General features: G+C 46.8%; 1 protein-coding gene across 1 annotated transcript in view; it reads left to right on the top strand.

The window, feature by feature from the left end:
* The window catches only part of LOC309535315 (chemokine-like protein TAFA-5), a 29,645-nt gene that overhangs the window by 4,590 nt on the left and 10,210 nt on the right, over nt 1–14,845 (top strand). Inside the window, exons 3-5 of the mRNA XM_082228266.1 lie at nt 1,344–1,390; nt 6,765–6,917; nt 9,498–9,625. Coding sequence (XP_082084392.1) covers nt 1,344–1,390; nt 6,765–6,917; nt 9,498–9,625 — 328 coding nt within the window. The remainder of the gene's footprint in view (nt 1–1,343; nt 1,391–6,764; nt 6,918–9,497; nt 9,626–14,845) is intronic.

Here is a 14,845-nt window from a genome sequence, read left to right as displayed (position 1 = left end):
CTAGCTATGTGATTTTTGCCTGGAATTCAGCAATAAATAAAACAGATGGAAGCAGCATTGATCCATAAGAAAGATTCTGAAATCCACAGTTGGGCAATAGCTTTAGGCGGACCGAGGAAAACGTCACAAAACAGAGCAAGTGTTTTGAGTTCTTCAGAACTCTTCGTTGGCTGGATGTTAAGCAAAATGGGCGGAAGAGTAAAAGCAATAAGGAACCCAACCGGCTCAATGTTGTAGTTGTAAAGTCTGCATTTAGACTCAGTGGCAAGCTGTATTACATCCCATATAAAACAGTATCACAGCACTTTAAACAGGGATGGCTTCTCACAAAAAATCCTGAGAATTATCATTTTTTAAGTGTGCTGAGAGACTCCTATTCCTCTCACAGAGTTACCATTCGCAGAGCGGTTTCTCCAGCAGTCCCTTTTCCCAGGGAACTCTGGGAAATTATAGGTCTGTGAAGAGAAAAAGGGGACTCCTAACAACTCTCAGCACCCTTAACAAACTGCAATTCCCAGGATGCTTTGGGTGAAGCCATGGCTGTTTAAAGTGGAATGATACTGCTTTAAATGTGCAGATTGGGCTTTACCTGCTAGATCATGAGTGGGGAACTGGATCTGGCGGGTGGGCTAGATCCTTCCTTGCCCCACCCTATGACCCTTCTATGACCGGTGGGCAGGGCCACCCAACTGTCAGTCACCTGACCTCATTATTATGCCAGGTATCAAGTTGAAAGGGCCTTGTCGTTGATGGACGTCAGAGGCACTGTCATTCAGTACCTCTCGATTGACGGGTGCTGAGAGATACAGTCGTACATCGGAAGTTGAAAAGAATCCGTTCCGGAAGTCTGTTCGACTTCCAAAATGTTCGACTTCCAAAATGCAGCTTCTGATTGGCTGCAGGAAGCGCCTGCAGCCAATCGGAAGTTGCAGAAGCCCTGTTGGACGTTCTGCTTCCAAAAGAACATTTGAAAACTGGAACAACAACTTCTAGTTTTTGGTCATTTGGGAGACAAAATGTTCAACCCCAAGGCATTCGGGAGCAGAGGTACGACTGTAATGGCAGCCAGTCATGCATTTACCTCCCTTACACCTGATGTCACGTAAGATGACAGGCAAGTGGGCACTGTTTGGGGAAAATGGCTTTGTGGGCCAAATTAGGACCCCTTCTGGGCCTCATTAGGCATGTGGACAGAAAGTGTCCCACTCCTGTTTTAGGCTAAACTTAATATACTGTGACAAAGAATCAATGGCTTTGGAAACAAAATCAGGAAGAGTGACAATGACTGCTCATTTCCCTCTAATACAGTCTTGTTCAATATGTGCCATGGTTGTGTTTTTCAGGACTTTTGAAAGTGCGCAAGACCAGGAATGCCTCCATTGCAAAAGAGGTTTGCTCTTGTAAAGTGAAATGTATGCTGTGTAAATGCTTAACTCTGCTCCAGTTTCAGCCAAGACTAAAGTTTGTTAGTTTATTTCAGGAATTTATCCTCCACATTTCAGTAGCTGTCTCAAAGCAGCTCATGTACAATGTGTAACATGGAAAACGTGTATTGAAACATCAGAAAATGGAAACATTAGAACAATATTCATAGTACAAAGGTCTCCTGAAATAAAACCATTTTAACTCAGCTTTTGAAACTTAAGCAGGGATGGTGCCTGCCTGATTTCTAATGGGAGGGAATTCCACAGATGTGAAATTTAGAAGAAGAAAAAAGCAGAAAGTTCCAGTAGAATTGTTGTACATGACAAACTACACAGGGATTTAATGTCGTTTCAGCATGGTGCGGCAATGTGTGAATTAAAGCTCCTGCTTAATGCCTTTTTGCTTTGAGCAAACCATACTTCATATGTTGTTCGAGCTTCTCTTTGATCAGCCAAATAGGTGGTGGGTGGAGAGATGCCAATAAAATCTCTGAGTCAAGTGTAGACCCAAAGCTAAAATTTGCTATTTTTGGCTTGCCATTTTACCCAAGGGAGATAATAAATATTTCATGCTTGCTTTAGATGAGTTGCATGAGGGTTTGTGAGTCCAGTTTAATGCCATACTCTGCAGATGTAGAGAGATATACACAAGTGCTAACTGTTGATTATGCTTACAAATAGCGGAAAAATACATATCCAGAGATGGAGAAATGCAGCTTCCCCTTCCCCCAGAGCTAGCACAGAGGAGGAAACCCGTGAAGTGAAGAGATATTATTCCCTTCACCTCTATAAAGGATCAAGGCTTGCTTTTGTGGCCAATATGAGATCTGAACCAGGGCCTCGGAAACTCTTAACCTCTTTATCAAATCAGTACTAAACTAGTATTGAAACTCTGCAAAGCATCTTCCATAAAATGAGCAGTTCTCCACTTTCAGTTCTCCACTTGCATTATAGATTAAGTAAAGGGTGGGCAGACTTTAGGTTTGTGGGATCTGATTTCTTTTTTAATAGACCCCGAAAGCTGTCCACCAATCAGAGCCAGGTGCAAAATACCAGGAAGGCGGAGCCAGCTACAAAAGGGTGGCTCAGGCAGTGGAGCCAGTGACGTATTGCCTCCCCATGAGCCATCCAGTGGGATGATCCATGTGTTGAAGTCTGCATCTGAAATACTACAGATCAGGGACTCCTAACAGCCTAATGGGGGGGAGTCTTTTTGTTCCTTCTGTTATTAAACAACTGGAAACCAGAAAACCTTGATCTGCCTCAAAATGGCAAATTATCTAGCAGAGCCCATCACTTGAAGCCTATGTGGTGGGACAGAACCTGACTTCTACTTTCCTGGAGCATAGGTAAGGTTGGGCCTGCATGGTTGCATTGATGGGAGCCAATCCAGCAGTCCTGATGATGCAACCCTGTTGCTTAACCTCACCACCACCCCAGCCAGGTAGGCAGCAACCTGTTGCTACTGTTGCCCACTGCTGCTTTAGATGCTCTGTTACTCTCTTGGTGGGCTCACGTGTGATGTGGTTGGTGCATTAAGGGTTGCTATAGATCATTTTCAGATCCCTTCCAGCCCCACAATGCCAAATCAATTCATGTGAAGATAAAGAAGGATGTAAAAATGAAACGCATTAGTAGAGTGATGGTGCTGAGACTCCGAGGTGACAAAGCATTCCATTGATATTAAGCAAATTGGGAGAAAAGAGCGTTCAGCAATTAGCGTACCCAGAAAACTAGGGAACCGGGTGTTAAAAAGCAACCATTTTTATTCCAGAAAGAATTAGCTTGGAATAAATTGTACCGTCTGTTTCTACTTTTGCAATCACTGACATGGATGATAATTGCCTTTCTACACTTTAGGGCATATTTCTGAGATCACAGAACATGGCAGCTATCCCTTAATGTGCTTTAATCACCTCTTTGCTCAGGCAGTTAAAGAAGTTGAAGCGTTTCCCCTTCTTTCTTCCTTCCAATCAATATTTTCCAGAGTGGTGCCTTTCCCCCTGTTTTATTTCCATTTTGATTTGTCCCTCCTCTCTCATTGTCCCTCTTTCCTCCCTCCTCTCCCCCCTCCTTTTCTTGATTATAATACATGCCAGGGACAAATTCACTTCTTCATGGATGAAGAACCTCAGCTCTCCACACTTAGCTTCCTGGCCCCTGAGGTTCTTCCCAGGCCACATGCCCTCTTCCCAAGCCACACCCCTTACCAGCCCTGCCATACACACACTGTGAGTGTTTCTGCCAGGCAGAGCTCTTACCTTCCTTGCCTAGACGGATGATGGATAGAGATGCATATGTGTCAAGAAACAGGTCCACGGTACAAAGGTAAAACTAGCATTTATTGATGCATCTACTTTTGCCTGTCACCCTGCCCACCACTGGCCCCCTGGAAGGCTGTCCAGAAGGCAACCTGGCCCTTAGGCCAATCTAACCCCACCCCTGCACTGCTTGAATGATAGCAGATAGCAGGCTCGGGTGCCTAATCACAAGTAAACGTACTTTCCTGTAGGCATGCCTCCTTGTTGCTTCAAGTGGCAATCTTAAAGGGGGCAGCATTCCTTGCAATGCCTGCATAGATATTGCAGGACACATTGCTGGTAGCTGAAGCAGCTTGCCAAGCGGGGCAGGGCTGCAACAGTAGCCTCCTGGCAGCAGCATTGCTGGGAGGCAGAGTGAGACCAGGGCTGTCTGGATGAAGTGGTGTAGCCAACCCTGCTGGAAAGCCTACCTCATTCACAATGTTACAAACAGTACGCAAACTGAAACTCAGCTATCCTTCAAAATCCGCACTTCTTCATATTTTGCCAGGCTGTTCTCCAGCCAAGAAAGGTGTACAAAAAAAAGAGTATGCATTAGAATAAAGTGTGGGTAAAAATGCATATGTGAAAATAGCATACAAAAATTATAATGTCAGGAAAAATTGTGCGCACTGCAAGGCAAATTTGCCTACACGCATTAGAAATTTGCGCTGAAATGCTGCTGCATTCTCATGAGGACTTGATTTTAAAAGATTATTCAGAAATTGATGCAGGAATATGAGGAACTGAATGTGGAAAAACTGGAAACTGGGGAAAAAACAAACCCTGAAATTGACAGATTTCCCCATCTCTATCAAGGGGACTCTCCAGCATCTGTTTGAAAAGTTGCTTACAAGCAAACTTGTAAGACGTGATGGGCAGGTGCAGACTCCTTAAGACTTTGGGGTGTCTACTGTGGGTCCTTGACTGGCTGCGATACTTGGCCCATACCTGCTCTAAAATCAGGAGCCTGTGTTTTGTTCATCACACTTTACATTCAGTTGGGCTGTGAGAAACACAACCGCTGTGTGAAACAGCTCCCTCAGCCACATGGGGGCACGGAAACATCCCAATGTGAGTAACTTGTGGCACTTGGATATGCTGACGATAAGGAGTTATTTAAAGCAAAGTTACTACGAGTCTGTTCCCTGCTGATGTCAGTAGCACTGAGCAGGCCAGGCAGGATCAGTCCCCAAGTCATCATAAGCAGGAAAAGGCATAGCAGAGCATGCAGCAAGGTAAATCATACCCAGTGAATGCAGTTCTAATAGAAATGTCTCAGCCGCTCACATCTACTTATTCAGATAACAAATAACTCTCTCTAGGAGAGTGAGAGAACAGGGAGCTGGAGATTGAATGTATATATTACAGTCCAAATAAATATGAAAAGGCTGTTGCATGTGCCGGTATAAATCCCAGTGATCGCATGCACTTCCGTCACATGAATGCCACTGAAGAAGATGGGAGGAAATGAGAAAGTGGTGTTGCCCATCTAATAGGGAAGCAGAGGGGCTTTTCAACTTATTCAAAGGGGCAGGTTATAGATATAGATATGTGGAGATACATATCTTGAGTATATTATACTCAAGGCTTAGGGAGAAAGTAAAAGGAATTCGGACAGACGGTAGCACAAGAAGTAACAATAAGGGGTTTATGAGCCTGCAGGCCCAGTAGATCTGCATTCTGTTTCCCTGCTCTGGATAACAGCTGATAGTGCAGCAAGCAGCAAGAAGAGTATATAGAGATTGAAGGAAACAGTTGGAACATGCTGTTATCAGGGTGGCCAGGCAGGCGGGTAGGAAGGCCAGCCTGCTGGCCTGCCCAGGTAGATAGGTGGCAAAGACAAAGTAGAATCCATAGGAGCAATCTCTTGCATGCTTGCTACACAAGCAGTGAGTCTGTGTGAGGCCAACCCATTTAAATGGGAAAAGGTGAACGTGAGGGTGTTTTGCTACTGCCCAGCCCCTGCATGGCATCCCCTGAGCCAAAAAGTGGAGAGAAGAACAAAAGGGCTTTGGGAATCCCCGTGCTGGCTAAAGGTGGCTCTCCAGGTAAAACACTTGGGTGCATGGCTGGCGATAGTCCCTGCTTTGAGATCCCAAGCGCTTTACAGCCTTTGTAAAGGAGATAAAACCTTCTGTTGAGTGTCTGGGTTCAGCTTCTCATCTGAATTTCACCCCCTGGACTGTTGGCTCGTCGTTTCAGCCTCATATATAGTGTAAAAAAGAAGAAGTGTGATTCTTCCAAACTTCCAGATTCCATCCCCAGGGGGACTAGTGAGAGGAGGAATGGATTCAGCATGTTGAGAATCTAGTGGCAGGTCACAAAGCTTAGCTATGCAGAATGGCTGAATTTGGTCCAGTGACTTGGGACATTGCTAGCTATCCTATGGAGATAGGCTGGGTTCCTCTCAGCATCAGGGTAACCAGGCTGCTGGAACTGTACAGGCCTGGTGTAATTTTTTTTAAAACAAACAAACAATTTTTTATTGGTTTCTAAAAATAAAAATTATTATTATATTATTATTATAAATACAAGAACCACTGATAAGCACTTATCCAGCAGTACATCTAATGGTGTTCATTCTATCCATTGGCTCTAGACGTAAACTTACATATTCAACATTGAAACATAATGCTTAACATAACCTCTTCATTGAAAATATTGAGTGACTGGTATAACAAAGTCTTTGGTCATTAACATACTTAAAGAAAGGGATTCACATTTCTTGGAAGGTGTCTCTATTCTCGGCATGATTTTTATCTTCTTGGCTGATTGCCAAAACTGGAAGATGCAGAACCAATAGAATCATTTTTGTTTTCGGTGAAAAAAAGTGTACACGTATGCAGAAAAGTGTTTCATGGAGAGTGGTTGCATTTGAAATGTAGTGTGTGCATACTCAATTGGCGCGGAGTCATTTTAGGCTGCCTCTTTAGCCGAAGAGGCCTGACTTCTCATGTCCTGCTCTGGCAAACAGGCTGCGTGCTTCTCCTGTTCTGCTGGGATTAAGTCTGTCTCATTTCCCAATCTCTCACTGCAGGAAAGGAGCTGGAGGTGGGAACGTGTGAAATCACAGCATTGGACAGAGATATGAGCCATCCCAAGAGGATGATCGCCAGGCAGACAGCGCGGTGTGCTTGCCGGAGGGGTCAAGTGGCTGGAACAACGAGAGCAAAACCTGCATGTGTGGATGGTAAGAGAGCAAGGTCTCCTTCTCCCTCAGTTGATTGTTCCAAATATCTGTGGATCAGGTCCAACAAGGAATAAGAACATCTTTAAACGTGGAGAGAAATGTTGAGGCTTCTTGGTGCTCTCCTATTGATATACATCACAGTCTCTGTGAACTCTCCAATGCTAGCAGGGACTGCTGTCTTTCCCCCCACTCTAAATCTATAGGTCTCTGCCAGGGGTGCTGAAACTAACCAGCTGAGGGTTTTCTAGTCAAAACTAAGATCCAATAGAGTTATAAAAAGAATAAAGTTATTACATTCAGTTTTGGTGAGGAACCTCAAGCCTGGGGGACAAATGTGGCCCCCAAGCCTCTCTGTCTGGCCTCAGGGACTCTTCCTAGGCCACAACCCATCACCAGCCACATCTCCTACTGACCTTGCTTTGCAACCCCCTTGAGTGTTTTTGCCTGGCTGGAATGTGTCCTTGATAATGCCTCATGCTTCCCACTTTTGCCTTTGGCCCCACCCACAACTAGCCTGCTGCCTCAGGAAAGTTGCCCAGGAGGGAAAGTGGGTCTCAGGCTGGGAAAGGCTCCTTACCCTTGGGTTTGGACTGATGTGCAGTGCTGCTCCATCTGCGTGCTTCAAGAGCCCCCTCTCACTCTGAGGAGATACATAAGCCCTCTTCTGATAAGCATGTTGTTGTAAAGCAGTTATCGGTGCTTAGCATTTCTAGGTGCCCGCCTGAAGAGGAAGCCCATCTCTTTAAAAGCTCTGCAACTAAAGAAGAGTGTGCAGCTTCTCTGCTTCTCATTCTGTTGCTCCGCTTGTTCACTGTTTCCTTCTTTTCCATCCATCGCTAGGTAACCTCATGGGCTGTGTGCTATAGCAGGTGGGATATCAGCTTGTTTGAAGAAGCACTGCTTCTTCTTCTCTGCTGTGAGCATCTGAGGAGACAGAGGCAATCTCTGGGAGAAGGGCCACTCACTATCTGTGTGGAGGCTTTATTGTAACTTAAAACACTGGACAACAAAAGTTCTGGAGGAGAGAGTAAGAGAGAGGGGAGCAGAGTTTATCCACACTTAGCTTTTGCCCTGCCCTTTCCAGGCGGACGTCTGCACCTTAAGGCTCTGTGCTGAGCAAACATCAACTTGGATTGAAGTTTGCTCCAATTGAGCTTTAAAGAGTGGGTTTCCATGGGGAAAGCTCTGGAGCAAAAAGAAAAGAAAAGGGGGGGGTGTGCTTGGACACAGAGGTTTAAATTGCAGGCTGTGCCTAGAAACTAGAAAGAGCAGAGGAAAGGTAAATGTGGATAAGCTGGGAGAGAGGGAGGGAGGGAGGGAGGGAGGGAGGGAGAGAGGGGGAGAGAGAGAGAGAGAGAGAGAGAGAGAGAGAGAGAGAGAGAGAGAGAATAGGACCTAGTTAGCAGGTCCTGAGAATACACTTGCTGTTGCTGATATCCATTAACTAGAGTGATCAGAAAAGCTTTGGCCTGTCTGGGGAGAAAAAAGAAAACCTCAGGGAAATAGCCATGTGTTTTGGATTCTGAGACTGAGGGTAACCTGGTCTTGAACTGCACAGAAATGGTTTGGCTCCACAAAATCATTACTTCCCCATTCTAGGAAGCTACTTGATCATATTTTGGGAGCTACTGTGTAAAAAAAAAACAAAAATGCACTGGATTCTCTCTTGGACCTTAAGGCCTTACAAGAAGCTTCCCTGAGGCTTTGGCGTGTGGGCATGTGTTACCTTGTGTTGTAATGTGCTGAGATTGTGCAACAGTGACATGCTACCTAGTGTTGCTATGTGTGTGTGGGAAGGTGTCCCCCGCCTGTGGGTGGGTGTTTGGTACATGTGGCGAATATGAGGCTATTCTGAGCTCACAGGTGGCCTGTTTTCTCACGTTAGGGGGTGTTATGACCACATCATAAAGCTTCATAGATTTGATCCACTCTCCCTTTCCCCCTTCCCTCTTCCTTTGCTTTCATTTCCACTCTGTTCCCCCCTTTTCCTCTTCCAGTACTCTGTTTCAAAGGGCCTTTCTCAATGATGAGCAAAATACCGCATGTCTTAACAGTGCCACGATATGCGTGCTTATATAGAAGTAAACCTCACTCTGTTTAAGTAAGTAGTTAGTATGTGCAGGCATGCTAACCTGTTTTGTGGAATCCCACTCCCATGAAATGGAGGAGGTGATCTCGCTGGTGGGGAGAAAACATACTCATTTGGGAGGGCAGTTGGTTAACTGCACCTTTATCGTGGTGCAGTGTAGCACAATGGTTAGAGTGTTGGCCTGCAACATGGGAGAGCAGCACTTGAATCCCCACTCAGCCATGAAGCTCATGTGTCATAATCTCTCAGCCGAACAGCAATGTGGGGAGGATAAAAATAGAGAGGGAACACCCCTTTGAGCTCTTTGGAGAAAAGGTGGGATATAAATATAAAAATAAGTAAAGAATTGCACTATGAAATTGACATATGAAAAAGCCAAATCTCACGTTTTATCCATGGTTCTTGTTAAACCTGTGCTTAATTTTTGTCCCTTTTTGCCTCTCTCTCTCCATACTTTCCTTCCTCCTTACCTCCCTGGCTACGTTCGGCAGCCCAGATCATTGTCAACAAACAGTGGTGCGGAATGGAGCCTTGCGATGATGGGGAGCAGTGCACTTTGTTAATAAACCGTTCAGGCTGGAGCTGCACTCGGCAACTGGGGCGAATAAAAACAGTCACGGTAAGCAAACTGCCCTAGGAGTCGCTGAGCAAAACCAACTTCCTCCTTTGGGGACTGAGCCGTGGGAAGGGAGGGAAGGAGGGAGGGAAGAAGTTGCCCACAGCATGGGCAGGATTCTTGCTAGAGGGCATCTTGTGAAAAGAGAGAAGCAGCTTGTGAGCCAAAAAACTTCTTTTCGGCCCATGGCAGATCTGTACTGGCTGCAGCAACCGTGTTCTGCCTAGAGCAATTCTGTAGGTACCAGCTGTGCAGAAATACCACAAGGCGAGGTCTGTTCCTGTTCTTTGTATCCAGACCCTCTAGTGTAGCCCTTTTCTGTCATCCTAAGATTGCATGGAAAATAGGGATGTAATCTGATTCTTGGTACCAAGGTATGGGGAAATCCTGCAAGCAAGACTACAGGCCAGTTAGAGCATGGGTAGGCAAACTAAGGCCCAGGGGCTGGATGCGGCCCAATTGCCTTCTCAATCCAGCCCGCAGATGGTCCGGGAATCTGCATGTTTTTACATGAGTAGAATGTGTCCTTTTATTTAAAATGCATCTCTGGGTTATTTGTAGGGCCTGCCTGGTGTTTTTACATGAGTAGAATGTGTCCTTTTATTTAAAATGCATCTCTGGGCTATTTGTGTGGCATAGGAATTCGTTCTTCTTTCCCCCCCAAAATATAGTCTGGCCCCCCACAAGGTCTGAGGGAGAGTGGATCGGCCCCCTGCTGAAAAAGTTTGCTGACCCCTGAGTTAGAGGCTTGGCCAGCTCATAGCAAATTTCACCAGCACTCCTGGTAGGGAAGAAATAGTGGAGGGGATATCGGACTGGCCTGCCCTCAACATCTCTTTTCCTTCCCACATTGTCTGAAGGAAGATTACATATGCATTTGGCTGAAGATGCTCAGAAGGTTTCTGTGATCCAGAACCATGCCCAGCCAGAGTTCCCAGCCACAAGGAGGGCTTCTAAGCACATCCTGGCAAATAGATGAAGAATCTCCATCCATCTTGTCTTGGGTGTGGCTGGCGGGGATGGGATGTCAGAGGCGAGGCTGGGATGCATTTATTCCCACCTGCATTCTTTGAACTAGTTCAAAAATGGGATGTGGCCTACCATCTAGATTTTTGAGAATATTAGCCTTCAAAACACCATATCCAGAGGGCTGTTTTGGAGGGAGGGGGTCACTATATGCACCATCGCAATGGAACAAGGGGGAAAATGCTGGGAAGCAGAGGATGCCTGAAGCGATGCTCAGCTTCGGCAGAATATGCGGTGCCGTTATTTCTTCCCATTTATCCTGTGAGCACAGGGAGGCATCGCCTGCCCCTTCTGCCTGTGGGGAATCAGCCTTGCTAATAGAGTTGGTACATGGGCCACGCACGAGGGCTTTGCCAGCTATTAATACAACTCACTTGCAGGGACCCACATCAAGCAATTTGTTTTGTTGAGTTCACCGCAGGCGCAGGAGGGATCGTGCTCTCTGAGGGCCCTTTAAAACGACTGCTGCCTAGACAGGTAGAGATGGATTTGGGTGGATCTTAAACAAAGCTCTTGGCGGTGCAGAGAGGGAGTAATAAGGCCTGCAAAACAAAGGAGCTCCATTTTTTTCCTCCATGCAAATTAACAGCAGAATTGTAAGAGTCCCGGATTACTGCCTTGGCTTTGTGCTGGGTGTGCTGCAGTGTGGCTTCAGGAAAAATGAATGTGCATCATAGTTAAAGCCGGTTCTTCTTTATTCCTAAGGGAAACTCCAGCCACTCTCCCTCTGTTCAGTTTGCCAGGCTTCAGCCTGAAGACCGCGCCCATGCTTTAGAGTGCTTTAAGGCACCTCCCACGCCGCCGTTGCTTTCCTGGTCTCTCTCATTAATCTCCTTCTCCGACTGCTGGTCTAACAGGTGGGGGAAGAAGATGAAAGAGGGAGCGGGCTGCGAGTGCAACTGCTGCATCTCTCCTTACACCTGTCTGTGTTTTATGGTGGCTGTTCCTCCTATTGCCCATGTTCAGACTGCGAGTGCTGTTCTGTATGTAGCTGCAATGGGACCAGTGATACACAAGAGGGAAAGAATAAGCAGGTTCAGGGGAATAGCAGAGTTCACTAATGTGCAAAAAACATGGGAGGGGGACCTTAAGTGGGAAGGGCATTCCCCCACCCCAAAAACCTAATGAAGACTAAGCATGCTAAGGTTGTGGAAGAATGACTGACCATTAGCAGGGGGATGAAGGGAGAGACAGCCAATGGAAAACCATGTGGGATGGGAGAGGAAAAAGATTGGAGTATGAGGAGGAGGCCATGACTGAAATGCGGAAAAGATTATTCTGCACAGCAGTATCCTGTTGTAGGTCCCATCAGGGTGGGTGTTAGGATTTTGTGTTGCCATTTCTTCAAGAAGCATAGGGTGGCATCCATGTCTTGCTCCCCTCCCACATTTTATCTTCACAGCAACCTTGCAAAGGTAAGACCTAATGAGAGGGACTAGCCCAAGGTCACCCATGAAATTTGGCAACCTCTGTAGATCAGGAATGGCAGGTTTGTTTGTTTTGTGAAATTTATATACCACTTGATTGTAGAAAAAAACTCAAAGCGGTTTACAGAAAAGATAAAACAATAAAAAACTTTAAAAACTTGCAACCTTAATTTAAAGCAGACAGTTAAAGCAAGAATAGAATAAATTCAAATTAAAAATTCGCACAAACTTTCTAAACATCTGGGTAAAGGTAAAGGTAAAGGGACCCCTGGCCATTAGGTCCAGTCGTGACCGACTCTGGGGTTGAGGCGCTCATCTCGCTTTATTGGCCGAGGGAGCCAACATACAGCTTCCAGGTCATGTGGCCAGGATGACTAAGCCGCTTCTGGCGAACCAGAGCAGCGCACAGAAACGCCATTTACCTTCCCAACGGAGCGGTACCTATTTATCTACTTGCACTTTGACGTGCTTTCGAACTGCTAGGTTGGCAGGAGCAAGGACCAAACAATGGGAGCTCACCCCGTCGCGGGGATTCGAACCACCAACCTTCTGATCGGCAAGTCCTAGGCTCTGTGGTTTAACCCACAGTGCCACCCGCATCCCAAACATCTGGGTAAAGGTAAAGGTAAAGGTACCCCTGCCCAAACGGGCCAGTCTTGCCAGACTCTGGGGTTTGTGCGCCCATCTCACATTTATTGGCCGGGGGCCAGCGCTGTCCGGAGACACTTCCGGGTCACGTGGCCAGCGTGACAACGCTGCTCTGGCGAGCCAGAGCCGCACACGGAACGCCGTTTACCTTCCCGCTGGTAAGCGGTACCTATTTATCTACTTGCCCCCGGGGGTGCTTTCGAACTGCTAGGTTGGCAGGCGCTGGGACCGAGCAGCGGGAGCGCACATCTGGGTAGATTTGTCTAAATAAGAATGTTTTCAGCAGGCACCAAGAAGAATTCAGGAATGGCTATGTTAACTGAGTTGCACAAATGTTGGTGCAGACCACCTTCTACTTCTTATTTCAGTTCATGGCAATTCAGAGCATGTCACTTCTATATCAGAAATGACACAGGAAGTGGTTCCTCCCCCCCCCCCCCCGTGGGGATTCAGTGCTGATGGGGAACAATGACATGGTCAAGCCCAGGGTTGCTGCCCTTCATAAATCTGGGGAAACGGAAGTGTGGTGATGCTGGAGAATCACTTCTTTATACAATCACATTCACAAAGGTGGCTTAAAGCTTAAAAACAGTTTTCCTGGAACATCTGAAGCCACCCTGTTAACTACAGGAGAGCGTGTGGATTGTAATTTGGGTTGTTCACCCTTTTCTAGTAGTTTTGGGGAACAGGCACATCAGAACAGCATAGCAGTGCTTTTGCGGATGTTGGGTAGTGGAGAAACTTGACGTTTCACTTGAAAACCTGTTTCCCCCCTGCTACCATTCTAGAGCTGAGGATTATCTTTGGCCTGCCAAGAAACTTGTGATGCCTCCAGTTCCACTTTCCTACGTTTGGGGCCTTTGCAGCCATGGCTGGCCTATTTCATGCTCTCCCAGCCTCTCTGGAGCTGGCTTTTGAGCAGAGCTGCTTGGCTGTCTTCCACCACCTGACGTGGGAAGGGACGTAGGGTCAAGAGGGCACCCAGGAAGAAGAGGGGTGTGTGCCAGTTGATTTCTTATTCAAAAGGCATCGGAGCTGAATGCTCCTTTAGCAGCACCCTCCCAGATGATCACACGGATCCAGGAGCAGCTGGCAGGCTACTGGATGTGCGAGGCCCAGCAGCCCGTGCTGCAGTCAGCTCAGTAAGTGAATAACAATGAATGGGGAGCTGGAGGTTGCTTCAGAAGCGCACTGGGATATTTTATTAATGCCAGAGGCTTCGAGGTTTAGAGGGAGGTGAGCGATGCTCCCCACAGAAGAGCAGAGGTGGGCATTGCCAGGCCAAGCCCGTTTGCCTCCCACGTACGTTTTGCTCTGGGCATCAGTTGGGCTGCCAAGACCAGCTGCCAGGAGGGCTCCTGCAACTGTAAATAATGGCGCTGAAGAAATTGCACCAGATGCAACTTCCCCTGCTGGCCTCCCCCTGGCCACGTTTCACATCTGCTGAAATTCTTCCTTCCCCCAGTGCAACGCTTAGGGCAGAAGTTAGGCATCTTACTTGATCCAGGGCTGCTAGGGAAAATGGCAGCCCCATCTCAAGTTCCCACACACCCATATTACGATGCAAGCATGTTGTGCATTTCCCTGTTCCATGCTGCCACACACAGTGGGGGGGGGGATGGGTGGAGAAATATATAGCACGATGATATTTCAATGTGGGTGCATGTGTCTGAACATTATGGAGATAAGAAAACAAGCTTTTGGGGTGGGGAGGGGCAAGGCTGATCTGTTGGGTCCCAAGCTGGCCCTGCTTCCATCATGTAATAACATTGGGGCTGATATGGGCCCAGTGATTTTGCCAGCTCCAGCCTAGGGTAGTGATTTGCCTGCACCCCTACCTTCCACCCTGGCTGACAAGCTGAGCAAGTCTGCAGACAGGGCAGTAAAGCCACATCGGTGCAATCAGGGTTAGGATTGCACTAAAGCCATCAGTAATGGGAGCCATTCTATGTTAAGTGTTGTATGAAGGAAGTGCATTCTTTTTGTCTGAATCGGCCACCAATCAATTCAGTTGGGTAACCTGGAGTTCTTCTATTATGTTCAATAAATAAGAAACTCTCTCCACTTTTTCCTCCCCACACATAATTTTGTGAGCCTCTGCTGTCCCCAGACACCAGCTCCC

This window comes from Podarcis vaucheri, assembly GCF_965113315.1.
Source record: "Podarcis vaucheri genome assembly, chromosome: 6".
NCBI classification, from domain to species: Eukaryota; Metazoa; Chordata; class Lepidosauria; order Squamata; family Lacertidae; genus Podarcis; species Podarcis vaucheri.
The sequence above is the reverse complement of the archived record's forward strand: the minus strand, read 5'-3'. Positions and strand labels throughout refer to the sequence as shown.